Raw genomic sequence first — 25,295 nt, 5'->3', positions numbered from 1 at the left:
AAGAACCTGCGCTTCCTTGTGACCAGTTAATGTCCCAAAAGCATTTTACTCAATTCCCATCTTGGGTTGGACTATCTGTGTAAAGACTGTACATTCTCCCCGTGTCTGCGTGGGTTTTCTCCAGGTGCTCCAGTTTCTGCCCACCGTCCAAAGACATGCAGGTTTGGTTAATTGGCCAGGGTAAATTGACTCTTAGTGTTAGGGGGACGACAAGGGTAAATACATGGGGTTGTGGAGATAGGGCCTGGGTGGGATTGTGATGGGTGCCGACTCGATGGGCCGAATGGCCTCCTTCTGCACTGTAGAAATTCTATGATTCTAATTTCAATGAAATTCTTTAAGTATAGCCACTGCTGTATCCACCTGATGAAGGAATGACACTCCGAAAGCTCGTGTTACCAAATAAACATGTTGGACTTTAACCTCGAGCTGTGAGGTTTTTTACTGTCACTGCTGTCCTTGTAGGATTGGGGCAGCCAGTTTACGCACAGCAAGAATCCACAAACTGCAATATGATAATGATCAGATAATCGATTGTGATATTGGCTGAGGGATAAATATTGACCAGGGCACCGGATACTGGGAACCTCCCCCGCTCTTTTACAGTCTCCCCGGCAGATGTGGCCTCAGTTTGACATCACAACAGAAAGACAGCACCTCCAACAATGCAGCACTCCCTACGCAGAGCTGGCAGCTTTGGCAGCTCAGATCCTGGATTGGGACTTGGAATCACAACAATGAAACCAGAGGCAAGGGAGTATCAACAGAAATTACCCCAGCTAATTTTATACACGAGAATCTTCCTCAGACGTAGGATTATTAGATGTAGAAACCATTCTGCCCCTCAAGCCTGCTGGGCTGTTGACTGAGACCTGATTGTGGCCTCATTTATCTCTCTCTTCTCTCCTTCCTGTCCCCATAACCGCGGCACGGTAGCACAGTGGGTTAGCACTGCTGCTTCACAGCTCCAGGGATCCGGGTTCAATTCCCGGCTCGGGTCACTGCCTGTGAGGAGTTTGCACATTCTCCCCGTGTCTGCGTGGGTTTGCTCTGGATGCTCCGGTTTCCTCCCACAGTCCAGAGATGTGTGGGTAAGGTTGATTGGCTGTGCTAAAAAAAAATTGCCCTTAGTGTCCTGAGATGCGTAAGTTAGAGGTATCGGTGGGATTATGGTTGGTGCAGATGTGATGGGCCGAATGGCCTCTTTCTGTAGTGTAGGGGTTTCTATGGTTCTATAACCTTCTGGAAACTAAAATCTGTCCGACATCAAAGCTTCCACCCGAGTGAAGGGCCAAATCCCGTCTGCGGCCAATGAGTGATCTTTCAGATGGAAAATGGTTGCAGTCAGAGTCAGCGGGGGCCGTGTTGCTCCTCACCGGCCCCTCAGACGGTGCAGGAGAAGCCCATTCCCCACCCCTGCAGTGCTGCACCCCCACCCTTCCAGCCACACATCCAAAATAATTCTGAAACCAGTTCTCGAGTTTGATTGCAGAGTTTAGTTGGTGATAGGAAGGGGGAAAATCAACCAGGGCTCCTGCTCGTTACTGGTGATTCCTGTTGGGAATTTGGGCGGCGCCGTGGTTAGCACGGCCGCCTCACAGCACCAGCAACCTGGGTTCAATCCCCGGCTCGGGTCATAAGAACATAAGAAATAGGAACACGAGTAGGCCATCTAGCCCTTCGAGCCTGCCCCGCCATTCAATAAGATCATGGCTGATCTGTCGTGGCTCAGTTCCACTTTCCCGCCCTCTCCCCATAACCCTTAATCCCCTCTCTTATCAAGAACCCATCAACCCGCTTCTTAAAAATATTTAGCGAGGCAGCCTCCACCACTTCAACGGGCAGAGAATTCCAGAGATTCACCACCCTTTGAGTGAAGAAGTTCCTCCTCAACTCCATTCTAAACCGCCCCCCCCTTTATCTTGAGGCTGTGCCCCCTAGTCCTACTGTCTTTTTTGAGCGGGAAGAGTCTCTCCACCTCTATCCTATCCATCCCATTCATCATCTTATACGTCTCAATGAGATCTCCCCTCATTCTTCTAAACTCTAACGAGTACAAGCCTAGTTTATTCAGCCTCTCCTCATAGCTCAACCCCCTCAACTCCGGTATCAGCCTAGTAAACCTCCTCTGCACTCCCTCCAAGGCCAAAATATCCTTGCGCAGGTGCGGCGCCCAAAACTGCACACAGTACTCCAGCTGCGGCCTCACCAATGCCCTATACAGCTGCAGCAAGACCTCCCTACTTTTATATTCAATCCCCCTCGCTATGAAGGCCAGCATCCCATTCGCCTTCCTGACCACCTGCTGCACCTGCAAGCTGGGTTTTTGCGACTCATGCACAAGGACCCCGAGGACCCTCTGCACCGTCGCCTGCTGCAGTTTTTCGCCACGTAAGTAATAGTCCTTCCTACCATTCTTCCTACCAAAGTGGACCACCTCACACTTGCCAACATTAAATTCCATTTGCCATTTCCTGGCCCATTCACCCAGCCTATCTAGATCCTTCTGCAGACTCTCCACACCCTCCACACAATTCACTGTCTGTGTGGAGTTTGCACAATCTCCCCATGTCTGCGTGGGTTTCCTCTGGGTGCTGCAGTTTGCTCCCACAGTCCAAAGATGTGTGGGTTAGGTGGATTGGTCATGCTAAATTGCCCCTTAGTATCAGGGGGGCCAGCAGGGTCAATACATGGGGCTGTGGAAATAGGGCTTGGGTGGGTTTGGGGTTGATGCAAACTCGATGGGCTGAACAACCTCCTGCTTCATTGTAGGGATTCACTGATTCTAACGTGCTGACATTAGGAGCAGAGAGACTCAGGCAGAGTTTGTGATTCTCCCCCCTTCCCCCAACCCATCACCGTATATTTCTGATCGTCTCCATTGCTGTAATCTCCTTCAACCCCACAGACATCTTTGCCTCTCTAATTATAGCCTCTTGTGCATTCCCAATGCTAATCACTCCACCACTGGTGGCCATGCCTTCAGCTATCTGGGCTCAAAGCTCTGGAATCCCCTCCCTAAACCTCTCTGCCTCGCTTTCCCCCTTTTGGATACACCTTAAGATGTACTTTGACCAAGCTTTTGATCATCTGACCTAATATATCCATACGTGGCTCTGTGTTCCTCATTTTACAGTGATTCTGTGAAGAGCCTTGGGAGAGTTTGTTATGTCAAAGGAACTATATAGATGATATTGTTGTTGAAAAACCTGCCTAGACTTACCCCCCCGCCTTGGTAATCTCCTGCAGCAAGAGCTAGCTCTCTGAAAAGGTAATGTGCAGAGAATTGGAGAGAACGACAGAACAGAAATGACAAAGCTCTCATCCTGTGATAAAGGTTGCCTCTGAATTTAATGGGAAATGCAGCAGCAGGCACTGTTCACAGATCAGTAGGAAATCTCTTATAGAAACAAGCAGTGGGATTTTCCAATAGAACGCTTCCTGTTTTTTTAAATTACTCCAGGATTTTCCATTCTCTATTTCAGCTGAAAATCCCTTGCCCTACGATAAGGAAATGTCCTCAACGGGAAATCCTTTCCTTCCAAGTGACCCACACTTGGCAGGTCAGAGAGAGTTCGGTGGAACAGAGACTCATGGCTTAAAGGATAAGATGTAACTCCTGATTCCTGGGGTGGTGCATTGTCGCTGCTGATCATAGCAATGAGTGCAGCACCGGCATTGTGTAAATCTCCAAAAAATGTCTGTATTCATTCATGGGACATGCTGCTCCGGTTTTTTCCCCCACAGTCTATGGATGTCCACAGCCAATCAACCTAACCTGCATATCTTTGGACTGTGGGAGGAAACAGGAGTACCCAGAGGAAACCCACGTAGACATGAGGAGAATGTGCAAACTCTACACAGACAGTGACCCGAGCCAGGAATCGAACCCAGGACCTTGGAGCTGTGAAGCAGCAGTGCTAACCACTGTGCTAATGTGCCTTGTAATTGTCATTTCCACCCTGGGAAAAAACTTCTAACAGTTCACCCTCTTTGCACCCCTCATAATTTTATAAACTTCTATCAGGTTGTCCTTCAGCCTCCATCTTTCCAGGGAGAACAATCCCAGTTTATTTAATCTCTCCACATTGCTGTGGCTTTGTAAACCAGAACAGATAAGGATGCCAGATTTCCTTCACTAAAGCAAATTAGTGAACCAGATGGGTTTTTCGGACAATCGACAATGGTTTCGTGGCCACCAATAGATTCTTAATTCCAGATATTTCAAATTCCACCATCTGCTGTGGTCAGGAGCACATAACCAAGAGATGACACTCACAGAAGTGAGTATCAATGCTTAAGAATAAAGCCCTAACCTTTCCCCAAATAGTAACAGCTGCTCTCAGTTACGACTTGAGCACGCATTTCATTGAGACAGGATTGCGATATTAACAGAAGATTCTCATGCAGGACAAGTTATTGGGTTACAGAGGGGCAGCAGTTGTGCTGCCAGTCTGTTAAATCCTCATTTAAAGTCTGCATCCAGTTCTGGGCACTGCACCTTGGGACCGATATACTGGCCTTGCAGGGTGTGCAGTGTAGATTTACCAGAATGCTAATAGGCCTAAAAGGTTAACTTGTGAAAATGAGTTGTAGAGACAAGCCTTGTGTTCCCTGGAGAATAAAAGATGAGATGGTGAACAGTCGTGCAGAGCTGAATGGAGAGGTTGCTGAAGATTTTCAAATCAAACAACAAGTTCATTCTGTTGTTCATACCAGGCAGAGCATGGAACATACTCACCCAGACCACCAGACTCGAAACAAAACCTCTACTGTTATACATGATTCTGCGAATGGGCAACACTTGCTGAACAATCCTGAATGTGCTAATAGCTACAATAACAACCAGTTTAAAGCAATCGGTTTCACTCATAAAGTGGCTCTTTCAGCTTGCTGGAAGTGATATACACAGGGACCATTCTCTGCAGGCAAAAGGAATATGGCCAAGCTTTGCACTTTTACCTGGGAGCTTGGGGAGGCTGTTGTTTCCTCCATGGCAACACCTCAGCTTGAGGTGACCTGCCAACCTATCAGTACCGTTTCTTCCTGCAGTATAAATTGTCGTGATAGTTTGAAATTTGGTAATCTTATGTTTGTCTTAAGGAGTACAAGATGAAAAACTTTGGCAAAATATCAGAGCAATATTAAGGGATGCTCGGGTAGGAATGTATAAATTAGTAATGCAGTCGGTATCTCTCTATTTACTCTTTCTCCTGTGTGATAGATTCCAGGACACGAGGACATTACCTTAAAACTGCTCCAGGATGATGGTGGGAAGCAATGGCTTCACACAAATGGAGAATGAAATTCTCATTCCCAAAAGCAGTTGAAAATTTCAAAATTTAAATGGATAGAATTTTGTTCAGTAAGGATGTTAAGGTTTGATGAACCAAGGTGGTGAGGGATTGGAATGCCCTGCCTGCTGCAGTTGTAAATGCGCCTAGTTTGGGGGCGTTTAAGAGATCCGTGGATAGGTTTATGGACGAAAAGGGATTGGTTTAGGTTAGTGGGTCATTGTTTTGTAACTGGTCGGCGCAACAACGTGGGCCGAAGGGCCTGTTCTGCGCTGTAATGTTCTATGGTCTATGTTAAGGTGGATGGGGTTAGGATGTAGCTCAGTCAGGACTGAATGATTTAACAGGTTCAAGGTATTGAAAGGCCTTCTTCTAGCTCCTATGTCCCCCCACCCCACCCCCTCCCACAGCAGAATGGTTTTTAGAGCGATGTTCTCTTCCCAAGTTGGATGCCATCAGTCAGATAACAACATGTCTCTACCCAATTGCTCCATATCTCACCCACCCTCTACCATTCACATGAGGTTTCCTTTATTATTGAACGGATTACACAGAGATGGGCAATGTCAGAGCAACAAGTCAGTGTGGGGAACTCTCACCGACACTGAGTGTTCACCAGATCTGGTTTCTATATTCAACTGAACAGACCTGTGGAAATCATGGAAGGTTTAAATATTTCATTTGGAATGGGACAGTGGGGGCAAGTTAAAATGTTGGATGCCACAGTGATCATATCCAGGACGAGGTAGATAGTTACTGTGCAGGAAGGGGAGTGTGTCCACAGTGTAACCTGTGCACAGTGCGACAGTGACAGAGAATCGCTATCAGATTGCTATAAATAAACAATTGTTGGATTCCAAGCTGAAAAAGCGCAGGATGTTTCCTCAGTGGTTCTCACAATTGCATGAACATACCTGTGATGGGTGCAAAGACAAACTCCCATCCATCACGCCATGGTGTCTCTAGATGCATTGAGCCATCTGGTTTGAGCTCTGCTGATAGTGTTGAACACGGGAAGGAGAGTTCGTCAATAGAGGACACAAGCCCAGGCTGCCAAAGGCAGGCAGCCGCGCTGGCAAAACTGGAATGGGCATTCATCGCGTACACAATAGTTTCCATTTGCAGAACAAACACTCTCTCCACATATCCCTGTTCATTTGAGACACAGAAACATGAAGTCCCCATTGCACAGCCCGCCTTCCCGCACAGCAGCACGGCTTATAAGCTGAAGGGAGAGACAAGCCGCACAGATGGACTGGACAGATGGCAGTGAGATGTCCTCACAGCTTCACCCTGGCACCATTCTCCATCTCAACTTGAGGCTTCTCTTTTTCTCTCTCTCTCTTTCTCTCTCTCCGTATGGCTTACAGCATTGACATCAGTCACTCCCAGATCTCGGAATAAGTGTTAGCAAGAAGCAGAACAGGCAGCCTGGGGAGAATGTGCACTGCTCCCCACCTCCAATCCTCATCTTTTACACTCTCATATAACCCAATACCCAACATTTAACCTGAAGGAGAATAAGGCCAGTTGCTTATCTGTGAATAAACATTCCAAAATCCTGCCCACCAGGAATTGGGGCTGTTCCATGGAAGGCCTTTGCAGAGGGTGTGGAGAGTCAGGACCAGATCCAAATCCAAGTGACCAAGATGAAAAAGATGTTACTAAAGCACTGCCCCACCCCAACACTTAATTATTAACAGACGGCCTGCTGGCTCTGAAAGAATTCTGATGTGAGCTGGGGAATGTATTTGTTATTTCAGTTTTTTTGGGATAGGAGGGGATGTGTTTTTCTGCTGATTGAATTGACACTGCGAGAAGGAGGATCCCTGGAGAGCCACCCTCAGTGAGCGAGTGTGGAGTGTATCCGCACAGTGCTGTCTCTATACATGCTCCTATTCTTCCTGTCCATGTATGGGGTAAGTGTGTGATTCCGTGTGACTCTATGGGGGCCTGGCTGGATGCAGTTTGATTCTACCCTGTCTGACTCTCCAGTGTCTGACTCTGTGGGTGTGGTGTACAATATGAGACTGGGCAGCATGACTGTGGAGGGGTGGCTGCATGGGGGGGTGGTTGTATGGAAGGGGATGGTTGTATGGAGGGGGACAATTGTATGGCAGGGGTGTGGCAGTAACACTGGGGTATCCCCACATCTGGAGACTGCACCCACAGTTTGGAATCCACACTTTCAGAGAGACACACAGCTTATGGAGAGAGTGGAAAGATGTGTTCCCAGGAAAATGGAAAGCAGCAGGTGAAAGCCTCATGAGGAACGGTTAAGAATTTTGGGATTACAACTTTGAGATGAGAAGGCTGATTTTCTGAGTTAATTGAAGTTTACAAATTGAATCATGGGATGGAATTTTCCCATTCCGGTTGTCATGGGAACTGCAGCGGGTGGGACACGGACCATGCCAAGGTCTGATGCCCTCGGCGGGATTTTCCGGTCTTGGGACCAGCGTGTCTGGAAAATCCCACCGCTAATCCTGAAAAGCTCTTTCCTCGCAATTTCAGCATTTTGCGTAAAAACTACAGAAATCTGATTCACGTCCTGATAGTCACAATTTTCACAGCGAACTGTGGATTTTTGGAATGCTTTGCCTGGTTCAGCTGCCAATGCTGAAAATGTAATGACTTTTAGAAGCTTTGTCAGCGACAGTGTGTGATTTGTGTGTGTGTTGTTTGTGTATTGTTGCTGTTGTTCCTGTTTTAATTCTGTGCCGATGTGCTTTGCACTGAATGGCAACAAGGATAAATAAAGTTCATTAATAAGACACTCACATGTACAGACACAGACACATAAGCCTGCAGATTATCATGGCTAAACAAGATACTTAATCAGAAACTGAGTACCAATGTACCAATCAGTAGGCACCAGTGGGGTGGCTGGCAGGTTCGCCAATGGCACTGATGGAGCTATGGAGATTTTTGGAAATATTCCATCGACTGAAGACAGTAATGAGGGGATTCAAAATAATGACTGTTCGTCGGCAAACATTGGAGGAACTGGACTGCTTCTGAGAATTGACCCAACCATCATTCCACAATTCATTTACCACACAGCGGGTGGACTGGTTGGGCTGAAGGGCCTGTTTCCGTGCTGTGCGACGCTCTGATAATTATCAATGTCGCATTTCTTCCCAATCAGAACTTGCAGCAATCTCAGTCCAACCTCCCCTCCTTGTTTTTCAATTACTTCTTTCTCCTGAATAACAACTGAATCAGCGATAGAATCACTGAGTCCCTACAGTGCAGGAGGAGGCCATTCGGCCCATCGGGTCTGTCCTGACCACAATCCCGTCCCAGGCCCTATGCCCGTAAGCCCACATCTTTACCCTGCTAATCCCCTTGACACTGGGGTCAATTTCGCATGGCCAATCAACCTAACCCACACATCTTTGATGCTTCCTTTCCCAGCTCGCACACTTTGGGTGAATATTTCTTTCCCGTTCCCCTTCATATGTTACCCGGAGACAGTTGAACCCAGTGAAGCACTCATACTGCTTCACCCTTACCCATGAATAAAGTCTATGTTAGCTCAGCATTACACTCACACTCTCCTTATCTCTCTTCCTGTTTGTTTTCTTTTGGACACTCACTGCCGTTTAGCAGTTTGGTGAGATCATTCCTAACACATGATGCAGTGAGCACCCTCCCCCACCCCCCCGCCGAGCAGGGACATTGATGGAACTGGGTCATTTTTCAGTTCATCAGCTGCCTAACATTCCTGAGCGAACGCTCATGTGTCAGGATAATAACTGTCCTTTAAGCAATTTGATTTCTTTCTGTCATTACCTACAGAGGGAGGTGCTCACACAGTGATGTACGGGGGGTGGGGGAATGGCTGACAGCACTGGCCCCTCACTGATCACACTCTGTAATTATTCCAATACCTTCCTGCTCCCACAAACACATGTAGAGTTCATAGACTTTGTTCACAGAATCCCTACAGTGCACAAGGAGGCCATTTGGCCCATCGAGTCTGCACCAACCACAATCCCATCCAGGTCCGATCCCCATAACTCCATGCATTTATCCTAGCTAGTCCCCCTGACACTAAGGGGCAATTTAGCATGGCCAATCCACCTAACCTGCACATCTTTGGAGTGTGGGAGGAAACCGGAGCGCCTGGAGGAAACCCACACAGACACGGGGGGGGAGAATGTGCAGACTCTGCACAGACAGTGACCCAAGCCGGGAATTGAACCCAGGTCCCTGCTGTGAGGCAGCAGTGCTTACCACTGTGCCACCGTGCCGTACACCGAGGCTCATCCAAAACTCTGCTTCTGGGGTCTAACTCACAGCAAATCATGTTAATTCATCAGCTCAGTGCTCACTGACCTCAGCCCAATAATATCTCAATTATAAAATTCTTATCCTGTGTTCACATCTCCCCATGGCTTCACCCTATCTCTGTAACCATAGAAAGCATTCTGGTTGCATCATAGCTTGGTATGGCTCCTGCTCTGACCAAAACCTCAAGAAGCTACAAAGAATTGTGAATGTAGCCCAGTCCATCACACAAACCAGCCTCTCATCCATTGACTCTGCCTACATTTCCTGCTGCCTCGGAAAAACAGCCAGCATAATTAAGGACCCCACACACTCCAGGTGTTCTCTTTTCCAACTTCTTCCGTCAGGAAAAAGAAACAGAAGTCTGAGGATGTGTACCATCCAACACGTACCAAACCAAGAACAGTTTCTTTCCTGCTGCCATCAGACTTTTGAATACATTAAGTTGATCTTTCTCTACACCCTAGCTGTGACAATAACATATTCTACACTCTTTCCTTTCCATCTCTCCTATGTACTGTATGAATGGTATACTTTGTACGGCGTGCAAAAAGCAATACTTTTCATTGTAAACCAATACATGTGACATAATAAATCAATTCAGTTCAATAATCTTTCTCCGCCACGCCACCCTCCCAGATATCTGTATTCCTCCAATTTCAGATTCTTGCACAATCCCTGATTTTAATCACTCCACAACTGGTGTCCTCATTTGTATAGGGTCAAGGCTTTGTAAGTCCCTCTCTTTTCCTCTTTAACAGCCTCCTTGAAAACCTACTCCCTTGGCCAGGATTTGGTTCACCTGCCCCAACGTTTCTCCATGTGCCTTGGTGTCAAAGTTTGTTTGATAATGCTCCTGTGAAGGACCTTGGGACATTCTTATTGTATTACAGGCACTACATAAATGCAAGTTGTTGTTTTAACATTCCAATCTTCTTTCAAGTGCCAGCGAGCTTTGCCACTTTTTAACCCCTATGCACCTCTCTGTGTCCCGCCCTCCACAGCGGGCTGTCCAGACAATGACCACATTGATAGTATAGAATTATAAACACGGAAACTAGAAGCAGGAGTAGGCCATTTGGCCCTTCGATCCTGCTCCACCACTCATTTTGATCATGGCTAATTATCAAATTCAATATCCTGATCCCACCTTCCCCCCGTATCCCTTGATCCCCTCAGGCCCAAGAACTATATCTAATTTCTTCTTGAAATCAGACCTCAACTACTTTCTGTTGTGGTGAATTCCACATATTCACCATTTTCTGGTGGAGAAATTTCTCCTCACCTCCGTTCTAAAAGGTTTACCCCCTATCCTCAATCTATGACCCTTAGTTCTGGATTCCCCCATCATCGGGAACATTTTTTCTGAAACTGCCCTGTGAAAGATCAAAGAGAGTGACAGGTAGACCATTGTCACTGTACTGGGGGCTGAATCCTCTCTCCATTTACACTTCTAAGTCAAGGCATTCTGGTTCAAACATTTTCTGGATGAGTTTTACTCACCTTTGTTCGTTTTTCAGGGTTGATGAGGTGGAATTCTCCTCTCCTTGTTGGCTGTAAGGGGTGTATGGACACAAAATGAGCTTGGGGGGCCAGGCCAACCCAATCAATGGGCGTAAGACACAGAGAATAAACTGTGAAATAACAGAAACCTTACAGGAGCACATTGAGCAGCACGACTGAGGGAGGGGGTTTCAGGCACATTGATGGGATGCGGTAGAGGGAGTTCAGAGGATGTAGAATCTTATAGCACACATGGTGGCCACTCAGTCCACCCTACCTTGTGATAGCTCTTTAAAAGATCTAACTAATTAGTCCCATTGCCCCGTTCTTTCCACACTGCCCTATGATTTTTCCCTTTCTCAAACATCAATCTGATTTCCCTTTCCAAGTTACTATTGAATCTGCTTCTATTGCATATTCAGACAGCGCATCCCATGTCACAACACCTATCCCCATAAAAATAACATTCTCATCACTTACTGCTCACAACTTGGACACTTCATGAGTTACAAACTCATGGGTCTCAGAAATACGAAATGATGACCTTGCAGATGGGACTAAAAGAGTGATAATGACATAGAAGGAGGCCATGCAGCCCATCAACTCAATGCTAACTCTCTACAGAAGCATAGCATCGCAGCCGGAGGCCATTCAGCCCATCAAGTTTGTACCAAAACCTATCCAGGCTTACCACATAACGCCATGTATTTACCTGGCTAATTCCCCTAACCTATACATCTCAGGACAATAAGGAGCAACTTAGCATGGGCAATCCATGTAATCTGCACATCTTTGGGCTGTGGGAGGAAAGCGGAGCACCTGGAGGAAACCCAAGCAGACATGGGGAGAACATGCAGACAGTGACCCAAGGCCAGAATCGAACCCGGGTCCCTGGCACTGAGAGGCAGCAGTACTAACCACTGTGCCACTGTTCTGCCAATCCAATCTCCCACTCTATCCCTATAGTCCTGCAAGTTTAACTTCCCTCAATCTTTGTTGGGAAACAATGATCTTCTCCACTTCCAACAGCCTCATGGCAACAAGTTCGCACCAAAAGTATAAAAGTATTCTCCCTCACATTTACCCTGCACCTTGTACCAGAAATCTTAAATCAATGCCTTCTGGACCTTCCAACATCAGCTAATTTTTTTTCATTATTCATTCATGGGAATGGGCGTCACTGGCTGGTTAGAATTTATCCCTAGTTTAGAATCAACCTCATTGCTGGGTTCTGGAGTCATGTCGGCCAGACCAGGTAAGGTCGGCAGATTTCCTTCCCTAAAGGACATTAGTAAATTAGATGAGTTTTTTCGACAATCAACAATGGTTTCACAGTCATCAGTGGATCCTTAATTCCAGATAATTTTATTGAATCCAATTTCTATCATCTGCCACAGTGGGAATCGAACCCAGGTCTCCAGAACATTAGCTGAGTTTCTGGATTAATAGTTTGGTGATAATACCACTAGGCTATTGCCTCCCCCTCAAATGGGAATTGAACATTTCCAGCAGTTTGCCTACACCCAGTAAAATGCCAACTCCCCAATCCTGTCAGTCACCACAGAACTCATAGAAACCGAGAGATGAACCTTACACTCCGCCAGTGGCCAGTTTTGAAGGCACTGGCAGTGGGGGAACTGTGACCACATCAAATCCAGTGAGGGGGCCTTCCCTCCATCTCCCCAGCCGCCCCCCCCCCCCCCCCCGGACCCTGTCTGAAATTTTACCGGGTGCTCAGGGGGAACTTAAAGCCCTCTCACCTGCCCCATGCACAGCGGACCACAGTGCTCTGTAAAACCTCAGCCCCACAAAATTGCTGTAAAAATTACGAGTTGCTTTTTACCCCAAACTTAAATCAATGGCAGCTGGTTTATAATCCGCATTCGAGGCTGATTCTAACAATACCTGGTGCGTCTGAAAAAGTTTCACAAAAGACTTGGTAAATATACTATCTGCTGCGAGTTGTGTATTCTGTCTCGTTAGACAGAGGATCATGTGTACCAGCCTATCACATCTCTGCTTTGGTGAATGAGGCAGCTTTCCATTTTGATTGACAGTTCCACATCCAGACATCTCCTGCAGCTGGGTACGAGTGACTAACATTGATTTATGTGACGTGGGCAACTCTGTATCCTTCCATCCTCTTGTCTACCTCTCCCTCTGCCACCTCTCCCCCTCTCAGTTACAGGCTAAAGATCTCTCTGGATGTCCAGGGCTCCATGAATCCCAGTCTGTGCACCTCAATGCTCGTGTACTGGCTCAAACCTTCTGCTTCAGTTCTGGTAGCCCTTTTCACTGGGTTAATAATTCCCCACATCCATTCCCACCTGATTTACGTAACTATTTAACAAATTTAAGTTAACCAACATAGGATTTCTGAAACATTTTAAAACTTCAATCACCATTTTGAGCACTGTAGGAACAAGAACCTTTTTTTAAATTCATTCATGGGACATGGGTGTCGCTGGCTGGCCAGCATTCAGTGCTCATCCCTACTGTCCATGTGGGCAGCACGGTGGCACAGTGATTAGCACTGCTGCCTCACAGCGCCAGGGTCCCGGGTTCAGCCCCCGGCTTGGGTCACCGTCTATGTGGGGTCTGCACATTCTCCCCATGTCTGCGTGGGTTTCCTCCGGGTGCTCCGGTTTCCTCCCACAGTCCGAAAGACTGTGTTAGGTGGATTGGCCATGCTAAATTGTCCCTCAGTATACCCGAACAGGCGCCGGAGTGTAGTGGCGAGGCTATTTTCGCAGTAACTTCTTTGCAGTGTTAATGTAAGCCTACTTGTGACACTAATAAATAAACCAATCACAGCCCGCCCTCAGTGCCAGCTCTCTTCCTGCTCTGAAGCAGGAACCATCGTGTCTAATGTGGAATCAGAAAATCCAATCATTCCCATTAGCGCAGGAACGTTGGCCTCCGTTCCCTGTTTTTAGCACCTTGCTTCCAATCAAAGACATGTGTCAGGAGAGAGTTAAAAACAGAGCCCAGCACAAGGGGAACAAAGATACTGAGGGCAAAATCTTACCAAAGAATGACAGAGTGTTGGTTCCAGTGGGGAAAGCAGACTGTTTTTGGGTCAAATTTTATGCCTCATTCGTGATAGTTTCTATGTCCACGTATATCAGCGCGGTCCCTCTGATTCGCCCCCCGACACCCCACAACAACCTCAGATGTAACAAGCACTGGGTGCGGGGGGGGGGCTTCCACAGAACTGGCTCCCCAGCACCTGTTCCATAACAACTGGAGAGCGCGGCAGGCAGGAAAGTGGAACTGTGCTTTTCAGAAGGGGCTCTCACCAGGAGGCTGCATGGAGCGAGCAGAGGCGGGACACACTCTAACCACCCCCCCTCTCCACCAACATCCCCTCCTCCCCACCATCAGGAAACAAGCAGGGTCACCACCTGCCACCCTGGGGTGCAGTGGGAGTCCTGGTCAGTGTAAGTGCTCTCCAGAACAGGATAGTGTTGGTGGAAGATGGCTCAGCCAGGGTAACTGAATCGCCCCCAGCCTCAACCACCCCCACTGGACCGCCTTGCACACCCTCTCACACCCCTAACCCTTTCTCTCATTCCCACCTTGGCCTTTGCCAACACCAGGCCCCCAGGATCCGTTCCCCCCACCACCCCCCCAACCCACATAATCACCAGGTTCCCCAGTAGCTCCCCCCAACTCCAGCTTGCACCCAAACTCCACCTCGTCACCACCTTAAATGTCAACACTCCCACCTCCCCTCTCCCTCTCTGTGTCGTTGCTGGACAAACTTAACCACAGCGGGTACCGGTGGGCACAGCTGGGTGGAGTTATGCCTGACCTGAGAATTTGCTCGCGTTTTGGGGAGTGAGCTCTCGAGTTGGCCAGGGAGGGGGAAGGGTGTTCCTGCGCTGCTGGTGAACTGGGGCCAGCAGAGAAACACGAGGATCCTCAACACACCAGCTGTTATTCCTCAATCCCTACAGTGCAGAAGGAGGCCATTCAGCCCATTGAGCCTGTACTGAGGACAATCCCACCCAGGCCCTATCCCCATAATGCCAGTAATCCCCTAGGGGTAATTTAGCACGGCCAATCAATCCAACCGCACACCTTTGGAGTGTGGGAGGAAACTGGAGCACCCGGAGGAAACCTACACAGAATGGGGAGAACGTGCAAACTCCACACAGACAGTGACCCGAGGCTGGAGTTGAACCCGGATCTCTGGCACCGTGAGGCAGCAGTGCTAACCACCGTGCCGCCCGAGCGGTGAGCAAGTCAGTAATGAATGTTCCCTCCCCATCCCCTGAATGGTACAGAGGGATGTGGGCCAAACGCGGGCAACTGGGATTAGCTTCGTGGTTTGAAAGGAAGAGGCAGCATGGACAAGAAATGTTTACCAATTTTTTACACTTTTACACCTTAAGGAGGCGGCACAAGGATGGGAGGAAAGGTCTTGGTGTTGGGGCCATGGCTGAATGAAGCAGCAAATTTCACTGGGGAAGACGGCAGTGTCCGGACAGTGTTTAATCCCATTTCGAAAAACCTTTACAATTCCAGCCACGACTGCAGCATTGTCCCAGCCTAGAGTGTGCCAATTCTCAGAACCCACAGCTTACAGACTCACACCAACGTGTGATTCACATTCCACTGTGAGTGCAGCTGCTAAGCAAAAAAAAAAATCACCCCTGTATTAATTTTTCTGTTAGCTGAAAGCCACACAAGCTACATTACAAATATAGCAGCTAAAACGGGGATGTGTAACTGGCCCTGGTAAGAACTGCACGGTCAGGGGTGAGAAAGGGGAACGGGTTCTGGTCGGGGGACAAGGTTCCTTTGCAACTCCAGCTGGTCTCCTTACTGTCAACCAGCCTTGAACCGCCCGTCCAACACTGGATTGGACGTACAGAGCGGACCCTCAGTTTCTGTTCTGCAGCACTCACCCACTCCACTGAGCGGCATAAAGCCAGTTCCATGCGTTACATAGAAACTAGAAGCAGGAGAAGGCCATTTGGCCCTTTCAGCCTGTTCCACCATTCATTATGATCATCAAATTCAATATCCTGATGCCCCCTCCCCCTCCACCCCCCCATATCCCTTGATCCCTTTAACCCCAAGAGCTATATCTATTCATGGGCAGCGCTGGGCACAGTGGTTATACTGCTGCCTCACAGCGTTAGGGACCCGGGCTCAGTTCCAGCCCTGGGTCACTGTCTGGGCTGAGTTTGCACATTCTCCCTGTGTTTGCGTGGGTTTCCTCTGGATGCCCCTGTTTTCTTCCACACTCCAAAGATGTGTGGGTTAGGAGGATTGGCCATGTTAAACTGCCCCTTAGTGTCCCAAGATGTATAGGTTAGGGGGATTAGCAGGGTAGATATGTGGGATTACAGGGATACAGCGTAGTGGGATTGCTCTGACGGAGAGTCAGTGCAGACTTGATGGGCTGAATGGCCTCCTTCTGCACTGTAGGCACAGTAAGAAGTCTCACAACACCAGGTTTATTTGGTAGCACAAGCTTTCAGAGCACTGCTCCTTCATCAGTTGCATCAGGTGAAGGGACAACGCTACAAAAGCTCGAGCTACCAAATAAACCTGTTGGATTTTAACCTGGTGTTGTGAGACTTCTTACTGTGGCCATCCCAGTCCACACCATCTGCACTGTAGGGATTCTATGATACAATGATTCTGTGATTCCAATTTCTTCTTGAAATTACACAATGTTTTGGCCTCAACTACTTTCTGTGGGACTGAATTCCACACACTCACCACCCACTGGGTGAAGAAATTTCTAAAAGGTTTACCTCTTATCCTCAAACTATGACCTCTACTTCTGGACTCCCCCATCACTGGGAATATTCTTTCTGAATTTACCCTGTCTAACCCTGTTAGAATTTTATAAGTTTTCTCAGTGTTAAAGAGTCCCAAAGAGAGATTCTCCAAGAGACAGCAATACAATATCACAGCAAACCCAAACTAAACCCCCTATCAGTGCAATACTGCACTCCCCAATTGCTACTTATTTCTATCTCACAGATACAACAGGTTAGTTGTGGTTTACAAGTGAGTAATTCACTGACTAAAGTTTAATGAACGGGTTCAAATGACAAGCAGAGGAACCAAACTCAAGCAGCTTATGAAGATTTGAACCTCTTGATTGCATTCCTAATCTGCATTCTGCAATGTAATCAGACTAAATGAACACTAATGACAGCAGAGGAAGGCAAATGGACTGATTGATGTCTGTAAAGCTGTCGTAATATCATAGTGTGTGTAGATGACTGGTAGAAGGCTCCCGGGAGAATGGTAATGAGAGAATTCTGCATCTCAAATGCAAAATTAGACGATAATTAAGAGCTTCGTTACAAAGTGTGATTTCATCACTTGTTCCGACGACGCACTCGCGATGCACTGACCAGAATGACAGTTCAAGTTGGAAGTGAGTGGAGTCAGTAAAGTTAGAATACTGATCAGGCAAGATCTTGCCAAATAGTAGAAAGAGCTTGAGGGGATGAATGGCCTCCTCCTCCTCTCCCTCTGCTCCTGAGTGACTGTAACAGGAACTTCACTTTAATCGAACCCTCTCAATCTATCTTTTACACCCAGTTAAACTGTCTAATCTGTCAGTGGAATTTGTAACTCTCTCTCTCTCTCGCTTGTTATCTCAATTAATATTTTTAACCCTGCAGTTAATCACTCTTCTGTAATTTATTTCAGAGCAGTGTCTGGATTCTTTAATGAGCCAGTTCAGGTGATTACGATAACAAGTCTGTACGGGGACGTGTGCCCCAGCTTACAGGAATCCCTCAGAGAATTATCTGCTCAATGCCTTGCCAAAACGCAAACTCTGCTCCGTCAAAACAGACACATTATTTCCGCCCCGATATATTTGGTGTCTGTCTCCACCCCTGACCTGCTGCTGGATCGATGGAAGCTTCTCAGTAATTCCCCAGACAGGTGGCCCATTGCAATCTTCAGTGGATGGCAGGAGGTTGTCGGGGGGGTGGAATTCAACTGCAGAAGCTTCACAGCCAGCAGGGAGGAGCCAGGAGGAGGATCTCCCGGCTGAGGTTTTCCTGGGGCTGTCTCCACTGGCAGGCAGTGAGTAACCAGCGGGCTTGGTGCCAACCATTTCATTATCTCACCAGTCGGCATCACAGTGTGAAGTATTCGCTCACTGGGGAAAGGCATGAACAAAATGTAAACGGACACTTTCAGCCTCCAATCCTTCCCAGGAAACCCCAGCTTTACCCACAATTAAAAGACCCCAGAGTTCCTCAGTGGGTTAAACAGATAGTTTGCTCTTTGGCAATGCCCAAACAGCACTCGGGTTGGTGTTGACTTCAGGGCACCAGTAGTACAGACTGTACAAACTGTGAACTGTACTGAGGTTGGCACACATCAGAACAAAGTTTCACACAGGCTGAAGGCCAATTCCCTCGACGAAACCTAAGCAGGTTGACCAGTTTGCAAAAACTCAACTCGGAGAAAATCTACTTTGGATCTTACCTCGGATCCAGCTGTTTAAAAACCGACTACAGTTCGACTGTCAGGCGTACAGGTTCCAGAGTCAACAAGTGTTGCCGCCCCAGTCCCTCCCCCACACACTCTGTACCTGTCAGCAAGATAACTCTCCCGTCTTTAAGGCCTTAGTGGGAGATTTAGAGAAAAATCTCTAACTGACCGTCACAGGGAGAAAAGACAGCAGCCCATGTTCAAATCTTCCTCTTGTAAATTCCACAGGCTCCTTCCCATCCCGTACAAGCTATGAATGGGATTGCTTCTCCCCTGGCAATGCAGTGAATCACTTTGTCAAACAAGCCCTTGTCATCCGAGTTTTTTGGCAAGTTCCCAAAGGGGAGGGGCAAAGCACAGAGATTTACTGCCAACACCAGAGATAAAACAGAGGCACTGAAAGAGGAAGAACAGGGGAGGAGAGAGTGCGAGGGGAGAGAGTGCGAGGGGAGAGAGTGCGTGAGGGGGTGAGGGGAGAATAGATGAGGAGGGAGTGCACGAGAGTTTTCTTTATTCATGGGACATGGGCGTCGCTGGCCAGCATTTATTGCCCATCCCTAGTTGCCCTTGATCAAAGGGCAGTTGAGAGTTAACCATATTGCTGTGGCTCTGAAGTCACATGTAGGCCAGACCGGATAAGTATGGCAGATTTCCTTCCTTAAAGGGTGTAACTGAACCAGATGGGTTTTTCTGACACTCGACAATGGTTTCATGGTCATCAGTAGATTCTTAATTCCAGATTCTTTTTATTGAATTCAAATTCCACCATCTGCCGTGGTGGGATTCGAACCTGGGTCCCCAGAACACTAGCCGAGTTTCTGGATTCATAGTCCAGCAATAATACCACTATGCCATCGTCTGCCCTTAAGGTGAGGGGAGAGTGTGCGAGGGCGAGGGGAGTATGTGCGAGGGCGAGGGGAGAGAGTGCGAGGGTGAGGGGAGAGTGTGCGCGGTGAGGGGAGAGAGTGTCAGGTGAGGGGAGAGTGTGCGAGGGTGAGTGGAGAGTGAGCAAGGGTGAGGGGAGAGTGTGTCAGGTGAGGGGAGAGTGTGCAAGGGTGAGGGGAGAGTGCATGAGGACAAGGAGAGAGTGCGTGAGGGCGAGGGGAGAGTGCGTGAGGGTGAGGGGAGACTGTGTGAGGGTGAGGGGAGACTGTGTGAGGGTGAGGGGAGAGTGTGTGAGGGTGAGGGGAGAGTGTGCAAGGGTGAGGGGAGAGTGCATGAGGACAAGGAGAGAGTGCGTGAGGGCGAGGGGAGAGTGTGTGAGGGCGAGGGGAGAGCGTGGGAGGGTGAGGGGAGAGCGTGGGAGGGTGAGGGGAGAGTGTGGGAGGGTGAGGGGAGAGTGTGGGAGGGTGAGGGGAGACTGTGAGGGTGAGGGGAGAGTGTGCGAGGGCGAGGAGAGAGTGTGTGAGGGTGAGGGGAGAGTGTGTGAGGGTGAGGGGAGAGTGTGTGAGGGTGAGGAGAGAGTGTGTGAGGGTGAGGGGAGAGTGTGTGAGGGTGAGGGGAGACTGTGTGAGGGTGAGGGGAGAGTGTGTGAGGGTGAGGGGAGAGTGTGTGAGGGTGAGGGGAGACTGTGTGAGGGTGAGGGGAGAGTGTGGGAGGGTGAGGGGAGAATTTGTGAGGGAGAATGTATGAAGGCGAGGGGAGAGTGTGTGAGGGCAAAGGGGAGAGTGCGAGGGTGAGGGGAGAGTGCGAGGGTGGGAGTTAGGAGGAGGAAGTTGGGGAGTCACTGAGACAGGGTGAGGGGAGAAGTGAGGTAATTGGGGTAGGAAGTGAGGGGGAAGGGCACAGAGGGTATGAGGGGGAGGAGAAAGGGCGGTGAGGGGGTAGGATGAGTAGGTGTGGGATTAGTAGGAGTTTCCTGATGGATGAAAGCCCAGATTGGAACAATGGAGCTGTGTGTCCGTTAGTGATCAGAAAGTGCTGCTGTTATAAATCTGGTTGTTAATTAACAAGCAGCTCGATAATCACAGGTTCAAATCTCCTGGGATGTTCATCAAGGTGACCTATGTGACTGACCTCTTCCTGGCTGCAGTGTCCAGGGGGGTGCCGGACAGCCTCTGTCCTTAGGGCAGTCCATTCCTCACCCAGGACACTGCAATGTGTTTTCATTTCGATATCCCTCCTCTCCTGAAGGTCCTGCATCTTGCTGGGATTTTTTTGCATTCTATAAAATGATTCACTCCCACCCTTACCCACTCCCTGTCTCTGATGCCAAAACTCAAATCTACATCTTTGTCACCCCAGGGCATCATTTCTCACATACTCTGACTGCTTCCTTCCATAACTATAACTTGCTTTTAGACACCGGTTCAAATGTAGAAAAATATCCCAAGGCATCTTGCAAAAGATGTAAACCAGCAAAAAAAGGATTTGAATAAATGCAGAATTCTGCCAGCCTCCTTCTCCCTGGTTCAGAGATTCAGTGAGTAATTGTTCAATACCAGGTTAAAGTCCAACAGATCTATTTGGTAGCACGAGATTTCGGAGCACTGCTCCTTCATCGAGTCACTCTCCTGATGAAGGGGCAGCATTCTGAAAGCTCGTGCCACCAAATAAACTCGTTGGACTTTAACCTAGGTATTGTGCAACTACTTACCGCAGTCCAACGCTGGCATCTGCACATCATATTTCAGAGATTGACCCCAATCCTCACTCCCTGCATGCCAACTTACGGATTACAAGAACCTTGCCTTCCTTTCCAAGTTTTCCCTCACATTGCCTACGGGAGCTGATCCACTTCCTGGATATTACTCTCTACTTCCTAATCCTCTTTGTCCCTGCCTTTCCTCATCTCCATCGGAAGCAGAACCTCTGGTCAATTCTCCTTCTCTGCCAAACCCTTTCTAAAAGCAACCCCATCTCACTCTCTGATCCTTCAAAAGCCAATCTGTAACCTTCCTCCTCACTCTTTGCTTCTTCCAGCTCAGTGTTACTCCTCACGGACATGGACGAGGTATAAGAATTGAGGTTGTTTCTGATGTTTACAGGTTGAAGCTGTCTTCCCCCATTCTTCATGAGTGAGCCTATCGGGAGAAGGCCAGGGCTACTCGATGGAAGATGGACTCAAGGATATTTTACAAGCAAATAACTCGAGCCAAGAGATGAGGAGACCCCAAAGGTCTTCTGGATGTTGTCAAAAGACATGTGACAGCCCCCAGTGTTAATCACAAGTGGGAGACTCTAGCTGATAGCCAAAGAAAACGGCAATGGTTTCTGCATCACCACGACCTGAAGACTGGGATTGCGGGACTCTTCATGGACAGGACGGGAAATCTGGTGACCCGGAAAATGTCCACCAACTTTCAGCAGGAATTTCAGAATTCCAGCCGGAGGTTCAGAAACACAGGGTGCCAGCCCTTCAAAAACAAGACATCAGCAGAGGTCATCTCATTGCACCAGCAAGAAACCACCTCACTTCGGGCACGTGTGGCAGATTTTGCCTTTTGTTCAGCTGCCAAAACAACTGGAGACAATCCCATCTAACCTCACCAAAATTCCGAGGCTCCATTCCCATGTCTCTCAGATAGAAGGATGTCAATCACAGGAATGGGTCACTAAACAGGGCAGCAGGGTGGTACAGTGGTTAGCACTGCTACCTCACAGCACCAGGGATCCGGGTTCAATTCCAGCCTCGGGTGACTGCACACCGTCTGCACGTTCTCCCCGTGTCTGCATGGGTTTCCTCTGGGTGTGCCGGTTTCCTCCCAAAGTCTGAAAGACGTGTTGGTTGGGTGCATTGGCTGTGCTAAATTCTCCCTCAGTGTGCCCAAACAGGTGCTGGAGTGTAGCAACCAGGGGATTTTCACAGTAATTTCATTGCAGTGTTAACATAAGCCTACTTGCAACACTAATAAAATAAACTGTGTGGAGTTTGCATGTCCTTCCCGTGTCTGCATGGGCTTTGTCCGGGTGCTCCGTTTTTCTAATTGGTTCGTGCGATATGGGCATCGCTGCCTGGGCCAGCATATATTGCCCATTCCTAGTTGCCCTTGAACGAGTGGCCTGCTAGGCCATTTCAGAGGGCAGTTAAGAGTCAAATTGCTATGGCTCTGGAGTCAAATATAGGCCAGACTGGGTAAGGACGGCAGATTTCCTTCCCGAAAGGGCATTAGTGAACCAGATGGGTTTTTCCAGCAATTGACAACGGTTTCATGGTCATCAGTAGATTCTTAATTCCAGATTTTTTTCTGAATTCAAATTCCACCACCTGCTGTGGCGGGATTCGAACCCGGATCTCCAGAACACTGAGTTTCTGAATTAATAGGCTAGTGATAATAGCACTTGGCCATCGCCTCCCTTGGTACAGGCTTGATGGGCTGAATGGCCTTTTCTGCACTGTTGTATTCTGTGTTTCTGTGAAAGTAAATAATGAATAATACGAACTGGTTAAAAAAAAACCGACAGGAACTTAAAGCAAAGGGGAAGGAGGAAACTGATTAATGGATTGAATGGTGACAGCAGCCAGAAGTGGGCTGGAAACCTGGGATATTTTGGGGCTCAGTTATTCGAGCTGGAAAGTGGGCCATGATGAGGTAAGGCTTTTCATTAACCCAGAGCAAAACTTTCATGGGGCAGAATTTTTACCCATCCCTTCGTAAGGCCGTCAATTTCTGGCAACAGTGAGTTTTTTTTTGGTTATTCATTGACAGGATGTGAGCGACACCCTAAACTACTTATTGTCCATTCTGTTTAACTCAATGATTGCTGGGCCACGTCAGAAGAAACACGTGGGTTAATATGGATGGGGCCTGGGTGGGATTGTGGTCGGTGCAGACCCGATGGGCCGAACGACCTCCTTCTCACTGTAGGATTCTACGGCAGTTACGACTCGACCACATTGCTGTAGCTCTGGAGTCACACATAGGCCAGACCGGGTAGGGATGGCAGATTTCCTTCCCTAAACCATACTCATTAGTAAAACAATTTTCTTTTTAAAACACAGATTCATCGTTACTGCTCCCGGCTTTTCCTTCAAATCCCAGATTGATTTAATTTAAATAGTTAAGTAAATTAAATCTGGAATTGAATTTAAATTTCTCAGTTGTTTGGTGGGATTTGAACCCAGGTGCAGCAGTCATTAGATATTAGTTCAGCAACGTAATCACTGTGTATTTTCAATTGCAGGTGAGACCCCTCAAGACCCCGCATTTTCTTCTCCTTAAATAATGATGAGGTGGTGTTCTCCATTTGTAAAGGGGCTGAGTCTCATTGGGAGTGGGAGGAAGGGGAGGGGGTGATGAATAGTTGCCCTGATGCACCTGTACTCGGTTTGCCAACACTTTCAGATGCTTGATGAGCTGCTCATCACACGATCTCACTCAGATCCCTTCAAGTTGTCCCCACCCTGGCAAAGGTCAGGGGAGGGTTTTATTATCTCTTTATACTCTCCTTCACCAGAACTGAGCGATGATTTCCCCCCGTTGCAATGAATTATACCAGAGATTTTTGATTTATTGTCATATGTATTAACACACAGTGAGAAGGATTGTTTCTTGCGCGCTACACAGACAAAGCATACCATTCATAGAGGAGGGAAGAAGAGAGTGCAGAATATAGTGTTACAGTCATAGCTAGAGAAAGATCAACTTATTGTGAGGTCGGACCATTCAAAAGTGAGATGGCAGCAGGGAAGAAGCTGTTCTTGTGTTGGTTGGTACACTGATGTGCCACAATGCTATGGATTTTTGGGGCTGAAAATTTTTTATCATAAAATAACAAAGGAAAAGGCTTGGTGAGATTAGTGATGAATGCTCACGAGCAACATTCCTGTGTTCCCCGTTTCAGTAGAGCTGTTAACACATTATTAACGCAGCTTAAAACCCACATTAAAATAGCAGAGTAATACCATGCCAACGTGTACAACTATTGCCAGCTGGTACTGCCAATCACTTCCAGCCTATACACACAACTCTTCACAATGACGTTCAGTCAGTATTAAGGACATGATTTTGTCTGAGAATAGAGCATCACTCTGTCTACACTTCGCGCTGCCTTGGCGAAGCGGCCAGCATAATCAAGGACCCCACGCACCCCGGACATTCTCTCTTCCACCTTCTTCCAGCGGGAGAAAGGTACAAGAATCGGAGGTCACGTACCCACAGGTTCAAGAATAGCTCCTTTCCTGCTGCCATCAGATTTTTGAATGGACCGACCTCGCACTTAATTGATCTTTCTCTACACCCTAGCTCTGACTGTAACACTACGTTCTGCACTCTCTCTTTTCCGCCTCTATAAATGGTATGCTTCGTGTGTGTATAGTGTGCAAGAAACAATCTTTTTCATTGTCTACTCATACATGTGAGAATAAATCAAATTAAATCAAAAATCTCTGGTATAATTCATTGCAATGGTCAGGGGGGAAATCATCACTCGGTGTTCTGGTGAAGGAGGATATAAAGGGGATAATAAAACCTTTCCGACTCGGGCCAGGTTCCTTGTAAACTTCCGCCACAAAACAAATCAATTTATGTCGACGGAATCACATCCCACTCATGAAGCAGGAATCAACAAATCAAAATTAGAAATACTTTCAGAGAGCAAATCAGGTTTATTGCAAGACATTCTTGGCAGAGGATGTGTGAGACGTACTGAGCTGACCAGGTTAGAACCTGTCACCACTAAATATGCAAATTCAGCATGCAGCCATTCAACTTTTCATTTCAGTATAATGTTTGGACGGGGATGGAGGAGGTCTGGTTTAACACAATCCATTCATAGACTGAG

The 25,295-nt window shown here is 47.8% G+C and overlaps 1 protein-coding gene across 10 annotated transcripts in view; it reads right to left on the bottom strand.

Annotated features, from left to right (window-relative positions):
• The window catches only part of srcin1a (SRC kinase signaling inhibitor 1a), a 411,921-nt gene that overhangs the window by 181,306 nt on the left and 205,320 nt on the right, over positions 1-25,295 (bottom strand). For 5 of the 10 annotated variants that reach the window (XM_080213892.1, XM_080213891.1, XM_080213897.1 and 2 more), the window contains one exon: positions 11,091-11,141. The exons of 3 other annotated variants lie outside the window; for them this stretch is intronic. In XM_080213892.1, the coding sequence (XP_080070018.1) occupies positions 11,091-11,141 (51 nt within the window). Of the gene's footprint in view, positions 1-11,090; positions 11,142-18,566; positions 18,641-18,741; positions 18,804-25,295 lie in introns of those variants that run through there. 2 more of the 10 variants (XM_080213900.1, XM_080213894.1) reach the window with 2 other exon arrangements.

The sequence above is a fragment of the Carcharhinus amblyrhynchos genome, chromosome 27 (assembly GCF_965287045.1).
Source record: "Carcharhinus amblyrhynchos chromosome 27, sCarAmb.v2.hapA, whole genome shotgun sequence".
In the NCBI taxonomy this organism is placed as follows: Eukaryota; Metazoa; Chordata; class Chondrichthyes; order Carcharhiniformes; family Carcharhinidae; genus Carcharhinus; species Carcharhinus amblyrhynchos.
This window is presented reverse-complemented; position numbering and strand designations above follow the sequence as displayed.